General features: G+C 42.4%; 1 protein-coding gene across 1 annotated transcript in view; it reads right to left on the bottom strand.

The window, feature by feature from the left end:
• The window catches only part of LOC133771023 (histone-arginine methyltransferase CARM1-like), a 183821-nt gene that overhangs the window by 111958 nt on the left and 59544 nt on the right, over window positions 1-12319 (bottom strand). The window contains 2 exon segments of the mRNA XM_062206769.1: window positions 2246-2266; window positions 8365-8472. Coding sequence (XP_062062753.1) covers window positions 2246-2266; window positions 8365-8472 — 129 coding nt within the window.

The following is a 12319-nucleotide window of genomic DNA, read 5'->3' as shown; positions in this document are numbered from 1 at the left end:
GTCCCACCCTTAATATGGTTCCATTGGCAAGAAAATCACCACATGAAGTTTTGGGGAACATATTGAAACCATAAACTTGTCAGTCACCAATCCAATTGCAATCTTATTTGCTGGAGAGGCTTGGAGGCAAACAGCCCCCATGGACTACTTGAAACTCCTCTGCTACGTGGGTCAGTATCGCCTCTGCCAGTGGAGGAAGCTTGCTTCTTGCACAGCAGAACTACTCATGCTCCACAGTATTCAGATTCCTTGGTAAGACAAAGATAGTTTTTCTCCTGACTCCTGGGGAAATCATCTAGAAGGGCAGGTACTCCACTTTCTCAACAATCACATTTGTGTCTCCATCAATAAGAGTACCACAAGTCCATGCTCACCATGGCATTCCAGAAGGAAACAGAGAGGGATTACTCTCACAAGCCATATCCCATCTTCACACTCTAACTTCGCTAAGGTGCTTCCTTACCTGTATTACTGGGTGGATAATGTGCTTCTAGTGCCTCATAGACTCTTCTTGAAGCTCTGCAAGTTTACAGAGGGGCCATGATCCCTAATTTCTGAAACATCACCTATGCCAAAGGTTTCTTATTTGTTCTTTAACAGATATCTCATTGTTACCTTCAACATCCTGGACAGGGCAAAAGTAAAGTATTGACAGGCTGGATGGGATTTTGTTACTTAGGCATTTAGTCCATGAGAGATGGAAGAGGAAACAGAAGTTAGAAATTGGGAACACTGAAAAAATTTGAGAAAAACCATTGATTAGAGAGTTTAAATCTGGATAAATGTGAGAAAAATGCAAGGTATATGCTTTTTTCCACCATTTAAGATAAAAATTAGAAGAACCTTCAGAGTATGTACAGATTATCAATACATTTAAGGAGCGGTTTCCCATCAGAAACTAAGGTCTTTTCAAAATCTCATTGTTGACAGGAAAAGGTGAAAAATTAAAAGAGTTTATTTCTTCCTGTCTTTCCAGATCTGATTCAGGCTATACCTCTTCTCTGAAGTCTTCCCTAACCAGCCCAGCCCACAGTCATTTTTCTTTACACTGGCAAGGCAAGTCTCACCTGTGGCACTCGTATGCACTGGGTATTCCTGCCTTGCATTAAGAATTTCATTTGTTTGAAAACCAACCAGATGATCAGCTCCTTCAGGGGAGGGATCCTGTCATATATGTGTGCTACACTCTCACAGGGCTTAGAATATTAGAGCACACGGGATCAGGTGATGTTCTCAGTTCCTAGAAAGCTCTTGCTCTCAACTGAAGTACTCTTAGACATTTTCCCCAAGCATTTACTGTCCATTTAGTATCTACTTGCTCCATCAATTGAATCCTCTTCCTTTGATTTACTGTTATCTTTATGTTCATCCTCCTGTCTGCAGCCCAAAGTCAAGATCCTGGATCTTGATCTTGCAGTACATGCAATGGCTTGCCACATAGTTCCATTTTTCAGGGCCAGGGTGCTTATTCCCCTAGCTGCTAGATACACTGGCATGATGGGTATACTAGATGTACTAGATGAGGGATCTCAGCTGATTCATGCTCTGGGAACAACCCTCAGACCAAAAGAACCAACTTACCCAAGGCCACAACTCTTTCTGAGGGCTTCAACATTAAAATGTGGAACACAAAGTCTAGTGCCCCATGCTTGGTCACCCCAGTTCAAAAACTGCCAATGGCATTGGCTAACACATGGTAGGACAACACATGGTAGCTCAATTCCTCTCTCCCCAGTCTTACCCTGCTTCCTTTGCTTTTCCACAGGTGAGGTTCCTAAGAGCGCTCCCTGATAAGCTTCCTGCATACAACTCTCCAATGTCAAAGAATGTTTCCCAGGGAACCTGCTCTGTGGCAAAACACATACAAATATAAAGGAAGCACAGACAAGATCCACAGCAAGAGGGGCTGGGGGAGTGCTGCCTCACCTAGAGTCAAGTTGGTCCAACCTGGCCATGGGTGCCAATGCCTGACAGTGAACAAAGCCATCAGCCTCACCATCACATGCCGGAAGGTGAGCTTTGGCCACCCATGGGTGTGTCCTCCCCAATGGTGCTGTCCAACAGAACATTCCGTGAGGCTGGACACAAGTTGTTTATCTGCAGCATCTATCAACATGATAGTCATCAACTCCTGTGGCTACTGAGCATTAGGAATGCTAATGTGACTAGAAGTGACTACTGCTAATGACATTATTTACAAATTTAAACAACTCATGTGTCTAATGCTCATATTGGGCACAGCAACCCTAGAGGATGAACACAGAAGCTCTACAGAGGCAGTTGGAACTCGAGTTCCAATTGCACCTGCCTTTACTTCCACAACCCCATGACTCAGAGGTTCTTGGTCTGGCTTCTTAAAATTCACCCTAATGGGGCATATATAGGAACTGAATACCAGTAAAGCCTGATTACTGAGTGGGCTGATAATGGTATGCACACTATCATCTGAGGGCCAGAGAATGTTGTTGTAATGCAAATTGATTAAAACACATAAAGGCTCTTCAAACAATCTATTATCTAGATGGAAAGGCATGGCACAATTTTAAATCAAGGACTATCTCTCCCTTGGCCATACACATGTACAAATTTGATAAGAGCTGTTTTCTTTTTCATCTGGCCTACATGATCTGGAGGCCTTAGCTTTATGTTTCATATATAAGAGAACAGAATAAGAGCAAGGCATAGCTGCCAGTTTGAGGTGGGCAGGTTCATAGCTGGGACACATATGGGAGACCTTTAGCCCTGCCCTATTCTTTAGACAGGAATGCTCTTTTATTACTAATCCAGAAATGACATATGGGGCTCAGGGTGAGAGTGAGTAGTGAGTTCGTGACCACTCCTACAAAAAAAAAAAAAAAAAAAAAGTCTCACCAGGCATGCCCTCCAGACAAGGAGTCATTTCTATCATCTTGCCTTCTGAGGATCAATCTTTACAAAATTGGACCAAGCCACTAAGAATAACTGAAATTGAATCCAATGCAATTTGAAAATATTCTGTTTACTTAAAGCCTGGAAGCCTGGTGTGTGAAGAAGAACCCAGAGACAGGCAATGGTAGTTAAATTTGTACATTTTTCTTTCTTGCTGCAATTTTATCTTTTCTGAGCAATTTAATGAAGACTCCAGAGGAAAAAATTAAATGTCTGCTGGTTCAATTACCAAATAATGAAAAGGTCGAAAGGAGCTCCATGCACCGTGTGCTGAGCTGCTATATCAGCCTATTCTTAGACGGAAAATCTTTCTGTGTACTGTTCACAATCATTTTCTGCCACCCACCAACAGCACAGATGAGCGTCAGCATAAGACACAGAAACCATGAGCTGGTACCAGGTGAAAGGGCCTTGGCCAGTGGGGAACACTGCGTGACACCCACACCAGGAACAATGGGCATGACAGAGGGCTTGCTCTTTTAAATCCACCCTTTTAGAAGACTCTAATTACCCATGGCCTTGAACACAATTTTAACCAGCATGTTCTTAGGGAAATATGTAGGGAAGGCCTTGCTGGGGGTTAGGGGGGAGAAACAGGCTGACCAACAAGGATGTCAAGGACTCCCAACAGTCCCCAAGAGCACTGGGAAAGTCATATCTGTTCCCAATTCATGCCAGCTGTTTACAGATAAGAAAGCCTACTGAAGCATGCAAACACACACACACACACACACCATCCACAGAAGCAAACACCTAGCATGAAATACAATATTGGTGCTTTGGAACTCATTAGGACACTAGTTTTAATGCTTTAAAAAGCAGGGCTTGGTGGAAATAGCAAGCAAGAGAAAATGCAGGGAAGTACAGACTCTTCTCATCTCAACACTCCCAGTGACAGTTTCTCCATTCATGCTGGGGTCTTTGCTGACAGCTTTCATCACCAACATGGACAGACTTAATGGATACAGATGGATGGACAGACTTAATGGATGCATCATTGGAAAGCTTCTATTTTGCCTTTAGAGTAACTTCTTTGGTTTGTACGTGACAACAACTCTATTCTTTGGAAATACTCATTGAAACCTTTAAGAACAAAGACCTATGATGTACAAAACCTAAACATAGAATAAATGTGTGTGTCTATCTCTGTCTACATTTAAATTTGTGTATGTATGTATCATGTGTATGGTGAGAGGGTAAACAAGAAAAAAAGTGTTAAAACAAATGTTTATAAACAACAGGCAAATCTAGGTAAAGGGAATTTAAACTATCCTTGACATTTATTGATTTTTGCAACTTATCCCTAAGTTTGAAATCGCTTCCAAAAAGTTTTAAGATCGTATTTTTCCCCTTTTCTTCTTCTCTGTATTGGTTTCTTGCCAGAGACCCTTGTAATTACACACCAGCCACGCTCTGAGTAAAGTGTCTCTGAGAATAGAACCACCCTCTCCCATCCCCACCACGAGAAGGCAGCAATCCCACTGATGTTTCACCAAAGCATTCTCCGAGAAGCCAGTCAGGCAGATTGGTACAGAGCTGCTCCTCCCACAGCGTGCTGGTGATTCTGTGATTTGAGACACGCTTACAGCTAGGAAATGCAAGGAGAACTAACTTCTTTCTCTCTTTCCTTAAAATACTACAGTCAAGTATATTATTAACATTTAAAAACTCACTCTCTAATGTATCTCAAATTACTTAAATTTCAGGAAATAAAGAATATAAAGAAAAAAAATCCCAATTTACCCACTCCTTTATTTTTTTTAGAATCTGATGTATGATATTCTAAGATCAATCCGCTATTAGATTGGAAGCTCTCTGAATACTGAAATAGAACTAGTCATTATTGTTTCTCCTATATTACCCAATAATGAATTGAACCCAACTGAGTGGAAATATGGATGAATCAGCAGCACCCGAGAGAAAGTTCTAAACTTGTCATTCTTAAGAACCCACCTGAAAATCTACTAATTTGGGGGCTGGCCTTGTGGTGTGGCAGGTTAAGCTCCCACTTGCAGTGCCAATTTATCATCCAGGAGACCTGTTCAAGTCCCAGCTGAACTGCTTCCAATCCAGCTTTCTGCTGAGGAACCTGGGAAAGAAGCAGATGCTGGCCCAAGCGCATGGACCCCCAGCATCCACATGGGAGACTTGGGTTTGGCCTAGCTCAGACCTCATTTGCAGGCAATTTCAGAGTGATGAATCAGTGGATAGAAGAACTTTATCTCTCCTCCTCTCTCTGTATCTCTGCCTTTTGAATAAGTTCATAAATAAATCTTTTTAAAAAAGATATACAGCCATTTCTAATCTATGGGGTTCTGTCTCTATAAGTTTATATTCTCTATCTTTTTTTAAGAATTCCATATTCAAAGTTTATTAGGACCATGAGGAAAGAAAAAAGGCAATGATATTTGTCATACATTAACTTACAAAGATTAATATCTACAATATAGGACTCATTCCAACAAATGAATTAGTTAAAAGAAAATTATAAAAAAAAAATTCAACAGGTTGTTTACAGAAGAGAAAGTACTAATAGCCAAAATACTTGTAAACATGCTGCAAGTCATTAGTCTTGTCATAAACACCCGACTGAAAAGCATTTCAAAGTCTGACAATGCTAGCATCCTAACAAAGATACAGAACTCTCATCCCCTACCAGAGAGAGTATAAATTGGCACAACCCCTTTGGGAAACAGTTTGGCAATAACAAGAGGTTTGTGGAAAATGGAATTAAAGGTAGATTTACTTTGGTACAAACATTTTTGAAATCCACATAAAGTTTTTACAAGATATGCACTTGCCATGAGCTTCTGAAAAACGCCTTGGGCAGCAAAGCTAATGGCATATGTGCTGCTGACCCGACAATTCCGTTCCTACATCTAACTCCACGGAAGTTCTAGCAGAGATGTGGTGGGGACTGTGTGCAAGAATATTCTTAACAGTACTTTTGTAATGGAAACCATCCCAAGTCTCCCAACAGTGCTAACTATTTAAGGCATATCATACAAAGAGCTACTCTCACAGGGCCTGGGGAATATTTGTTTTTTTTTGGTTTTTTTTTTTTTTTTTTTTTTTGACAAGGGCCATGTGGATATTTAAAACATCACTCAAAGGCCATACAAAATTAGCAACTTAAAAATCAGCCTGCTATAGATTTATTGACTTTAGAGGCCCACCTGAAGCTGCCGTGGCAGGGCTGGACCAAATGATTTTGTGTGCCTTTTATGGCCCGTGGGCCAGGCTTTCCCCATCCCTGCACAGCAATGCTACCACAAAAACAGGCATACATTAAAAAAAAAAAAGAAACAAAGCAAATGAACAACAGCAAAAAACAGCTAAATGAGGGGACTTCAAAAAGTTCATGAAAAGTGAAACTAAAAGATGTATTTATCACGGAATGAGAACCCTCTTTGGGATACACATCATCTCAATCCCAATGCCATGTTTTAAAAAAAACTCTCATGTCCCTGCTGCTCCATTGCCAATCCAGCTCCCTGCTGGTGGTCTAGGAAAAGCAGTGGAGGATGGCCCAAGTGTTTGGGCCCCTGACACCTACATGGGGGACCCAGAGGAAGCCTGGGGCTCCTGGCTGTGGCCAGCCTAGTGCTGGCCATTGTGGCCATCTTGGCAGAGAACCACGAGATGGAAGTTCACTCTTTCTCTCTCCCTCTCTCTAACTCTTCCAAAATAAATAAATCTTTTAAAAAAGGTAAGTCTTGGGTATACCTTACCTGGCCTTGAGAAAAGTGGTAAATAACATGAACACTCTAAAAAGCTGATGAAAAATGAGTGTATTGAAAAAACTACAGGATGCTGTTTGGAAAGCCTGTCTACCGTATCAGCGGGCATGTGTTCAATTCCTGGCTCCAGCTCCCACTTCAGCCTCTAGATAATGAGCGCACCTGAAGGCAGCGCTGACAGTTCAAGTTCTTCGGTATGTGCTACACATGGGGGAGACCTGCGTTGAGTTCCACTCTCCTGTTTCTGGCTTGGCCCAGACTCTACCATTCCAGACATTCAGGTAGTGAACCAGTAAATGGAAGTTCTCTATTTCTCTCTCTCTTCCTGTCAAATAAATAAAATAAATAACAATTTTAAATAGATGAATTCTGCTGAAAAAAATTTTTTTTTGCCATTTGCTTCTTCACCCATTTTTTTAAAGGATTTATTTTGTTTATTTGAAAGGCAGAGTTACAGATAGTGGGAAAGAAAGATATACACACACAGGGGTGGGAGAGAGAGAGAGATCCTCCATTTACTGGTTCACTTCCCAAATGGTAGCAACTTCCAGGACTTGGCCAGGCTGAAGCCAGGAGTCAGAAACTTCATCCAGGTCTCTCACCTAGATGCAGGGACCCGAGGACTTGGACCATCTTCTGCTGCTTTCCCAGGCACATTAGCAAGAAATTGGATCAGAAGTAGAGCAACCAGGACTTGAATCAATGCCCATATGAGATACTGGCATTGAAGGTGGCAGCTTAACCTGCTATACCACAACACCAGCCTTACTTCATCAATTCTTAAAAGTTGTTTTTATTAAATACTGGCTACTCACAAAGGAACATTTGTAAAGAAAAAAGATTTTAACAACCTACAGCCATTAGGCTCCGGCCACTGTTCCCTCTAAACATGTGATACTTGGTTGTCTCCTGGTCACTGTGAAACTGTTTGTCCAGGGAAGGAGAGCACATGTACGATGTTCAGCTGAAGCAGTAGGCCAACTTCCCTTGTCCTCATTCTTTCCCTCATTAAATTTAGGCCTCCTCCAGTGGTGGATGACAAGCACATTGTCCTGTTCATGCATCCACGCCCACCTCCTGGGGTATTATATCCAAATATTACTGAAAGGTGTTTTTATCTGACTCTTGACCTGGCCTTATTTCCTCATAATGAGAACAGAGCACCATGTTTAAAACAAAGCACTTTTGGTCTCCCGATTCCAAATCTGACATCTGAAAAAAGCTTCTTGAAACACAAACACCTGTTTCTTCCTCTGACTACATCCATGTAGTAACAGCCTCTTTGACCAAAGTCACATTTGAAGGGAGTGAGGCAGCCACTGTCAATACACCATGTAAGAAGGAAAACAAAATTAAGTCTAGCTCCAGTGAAATCTGACTCCTTACCTTGTAGGTCAGCAAACATAAGAAATCCCTCAACACCCCACCTCACCCCACCCAACACGCCACACAGTGGATAGGAAAGGAGAAGGTTTTGCTATAGTTTTAGCATCAGTGAAATTTTAAAAAATAACGGCTTCATTTCCACCACTACAGGGAAGCTGGGCACTGGTAGCAGCAACATTCTAATAGAAAAACATGAGATGCTGGGAAAACACATGATGGAAAAGGACCTACCTGGAAGAGCCCGTCGCTTGGCACCATGACCTGTACGGAAGACCTGGTCTGTAGCTGCCTTCACAATGTCATCACTCACCTCCGCATGTGCAACCGAACTGGCTTCAACTGCATAAACTTTCTTAGCGCCAGCCTGTACGGCAAAAAATGACAGTATTCCCGATCCACAGCCCACATCTAGCACAACCTGCAAGGAAAGAAGACAAAGAAGGCCTTAAAACACAAACAGGTGATTGGCTGTTGGTACAAGATCAGCTCTGAGCTGATTGGATCAGACGTAACTGAGGTACAAGCTTAGCTATTTACTAGTGGTCCTGCCTGGGCAAAGTTAGGAGTCTCTGAGGGTTTATTTCTCCCACACATTAAATGGAATTAATAACAGTCACTTTTCAAGGTTGGTGGTAGGGATTGAATAATATGAAATATAGGCAAAGCACTTTTCACGTGATTCTCGTGCCTTATGTCATTGTTAGTATCATTGTAACTTCTTTCTAAGAACATTTATTTATTTATTTGGAAGGCAGAGTTATGGGGGTTGGGAGGGAGAGAGCTTCCATCTGCTGGTTCACCCTCCACGTGGCTGCAATGGCTGAAGCTGGGCCAATCCAAAGCCAGGAGCCAGGAGCTTCATCCAGGTTTCCCACATGGTTCCAGGGGCCCAAGCACTTGGACCATCTGCTATTTTTCCCATGCCGCTAGCAGGGAGCTTGTTTGGAAGTGAAACATGGGGGACACAAGCTGACACCCATATGGGATGGTGGCCTTGCAGGTGGCGATTTTACCTGCTATGCCACAATGCCAACCCCTATTGTAGTTTGTTAGTAACATAGCCTGCTCTGGGGATACATAGGGCCAAGAGCAGCAGAATGTCATGAGTGAGCTTGCTCCACCAAGTCTATCAAAAGGAACAATGAAAACCGTTTCAAATACATTTAGAAATAAATGAAGATAAAATGCTGAAATATGTAAAGTGAGGTGTGTGCTTTTTTTTTTTTTTTAAACGGGGCTCCCTCCCCACAGGTGGGGACATTTCTGTGAAGGGTATGAGTGTATTAAGGTACTCAATTGCTGACATTTTTGTTCATTGTCTGTATTCAGATTTGCAACTTATATCAAGGAAACTGCTATTCGCCAGCACAGAAGTCAACTTTGGAATCTGTGTGCTGAGAACACAGGAGCACTCAACATGTTTGGGTCTCCCCCCAAGCCCTGCCAAGGCTAAGGCCCCAATTTCAGTCTGAGAGATGAATTTTCAAGATGTTGCACTTTATCTCATTGCTGACTCTCATTCTGAGCATCTTTGGCAGTAAACATTGTTACCTGGTTTTCAATTTTCATATTAGCCACATGAGTAGACAGCATTATTAAACCCGCTTAATAGATGAAAATACTAAAAATCAGAGTCACTAACCAACCAACTCAAGTTCAAGTAACAATAAGTAGGGGAGCCAAAAACTGAAAAAGAACATTGTACCTTCCAAGCTCCTGTTGCATATTCTCATACAGAGCTTACTAAGATTCTTTTTCTGTATAACTAAAATTCCACATAGTAATACCAATCGGCAATATTTGACAAAGAAACTAGGATTCTTGTTAGAAAATGTAGGTAAGTTAACAAATCCTAGTAGTAGGAAAATTTTTACAAAAAAAAAAAAAAAAAGGGAGGCGATATCAGGAAGTTTTGTGCCTGCATGTGTGTGTCTTAACCACAATATCACACTGTGCTGACACAGATACTGTGCCATTATTCCACGAGAACATGCTGTTTGTAATGGTTCACAGTGCTCACTTATATTAATTCTAGAGCTGTGGCTGTATTCCATATGGTTTCCTAGGGTTTGAGTAATTAGCAGCACTACCAATTTAAAATGTCACCCAGACTCCAAAATTGGCTGTCAGGCTGTCTATACTTTTAGAAATACCAACATTCTCTTCTCTTCATCCTTCCCAGGAAATACATACTTGTCCATGGCCACGGTCCATTGTATGAATACTCATAACTGTCATTTAGGAAGAGGATGCTCTAAGGTTGGAGAGTGCAGCCCATGGCCCTAAAGAAATACACACCCTACTTAGGAGAATCTTGCCAGGACCTTATTCAATACACTACCAGCTATCAAGTTTAACCCAAAGTATGGCTACAAAATTAAAAACTGGGGATTGCATCTGGATGCTCTGGTGACAGATGCCTTAGAAATGTGTACAGGGAGCTCTCTGTCTAGTTGATTAGGATGACATGAAGCACATCATGTTTTTTAGTTCTCTTGTAAATATCTCATCACTAGGAGATAGACTGGGGAGAAAGGAAATGAGGACAGAGAGAAAACAGCCAGAGAAGGAAAGGAGCCTGACAATGGTTAAATCTTTGCCAAACTGGTCTACTTGGGAGGAATATACTTTATAGATCTGGACCATCGCTACAGAAGTGGAACCTTACAAACTGAGGCAATTTTCTAAATACATTGAATCACAACGCTCAGTTGTTTGACTAATTCAACACAGACCATGGGTCTTGAAAAGGGGTCTTTTTTTTTTTTTAGCATTATAATTCCATCAGCTTCTTTTTTGTGTGTATACTTAAAAATGTAGTAAGTGATTTTTTTAAAGATGTATTCCTAATTTACTTGAGAGGCATAGTTACAGATAGAGGGAGAGAGAGAGAGAGGTATTCCACCTGCTGGTTCATTCCCCAGATGGCTGAAACAGCTGGAGCTGAGCCCATCTGAAGCCAGGAGCTTCTTCTAAGGCTCTCACGTGGGTACAGGGACCCAAGGACTTGGGCCATGTTCTATTGCTTTCCCAGGCCATTAGCAGGGAGCTGGATCAGAAGTGGAGCAACCAGGACTCGAACGAGCACCCATACAGGATGCTGGCACCATAGGTGGATGCTTAATCTACTACACCACAGCGCTGGTCCCAGTTAGTGAATTTTCAATCATATGACTGGAAGAGTGAGTGAGGAGGTTGAGGACATTGGACCTTGTCTACATAAGCCATTAACTTGGGAAACAAAGCCATGGAGGGCTGAGGATAAAGTCCATGGTGAAAAATCACTTGGCCTGGGGCTGGCGTTGTGGTGCAGTGGGTGAAGCCACCAACTACAACACCAGCATCCCATATGGGCACCAGTTTGAGTTCAGGCTCCTCCACTTTCAAGCCAGACCACTGCTAACGTGCTTGTGAGGGCACCAGAGGATAGCTCAAGTGCTTAGGTCCCTGCACTCACATGGGAGACCCAGAAGAAGCTCCTGGCTCCGGTCTGGCCCAGCTCTGGCCTTGTGGCCATTTGGGGAATGAACCACTAGATGGAATATCTGTGTCTCTCCCTCTATCTCTGTAATTCTGACTGTCCAATAAATAAAATAAACATTTTAAAAAAAAGAAAATGCATTAGGCCTGCAAGTATCAGGCCTGATGGAAAGATATGGCCTTAGTCCTTTCTGGAGGGATTCCCAAGACTTTGGGAGAAGGCAGGGCGTTAACACAGATGATTCCACCACAGGAAGTTTGAGGCTGCCTCAAAGTTTATTCTTTTCTTCTTAAAGAAGGTGATGTTGAGTCCATTTTTTATTTTATCATTGTTATTCCATCACAGAACTGGATGTTGTTCAGCTGGGATTTTCAGGAAGTGAGCTGCGTTCAAAGCACTTTTGGCTTACTGTATTTTCAACTTGGGATGGATGTACGACCTGAACTCTCTGCTTCTTTCACAGTGAAATTGAGGACCACCTGTTGAGATGCACAGAGCCTGATCCCTGGGCCAGCACTTTGGCAGCAGCCCCTCAGGGAACACTGGACATGGCACGAGCAAGCCATCCATTTTCGGATGTTAAACACAGAGATTAGGGAACCGTTTGCTTCAGTAGGTTGCATGCACTGACCGCTATGTTTCCTTTCAGTGACATCCCCTCATCTCATTTTGCTACCTGGGAAACTCATCCTTCACGACCCGGCTTAGGGGCTGACTTGGCATCATGGGCCGCCGCCTGTGATGCTGGCATCCCATGTGAGTACTAGGTCAAGTCCCAGCTTCT

The sequence above is a fragment of the Lepus europaeus genome, chromosome 12 (assembly GCF_033115175.1).
Source record: "Lepus europaeus isolate LE1 chromosome 12, mLepTim1.pri, whole genome shotgun sequence".
NCBI lineage: Eukaryota > Metazoa > Chordata > Mammalia > Lagomorpha > Leporidae > Lepus > Lepus europaeus.
The sequence above is the reverse complement of the archived record's forward strand: the minus strand, read 5'-3'. Positions and strand labels throughout refer to the sequence as shown.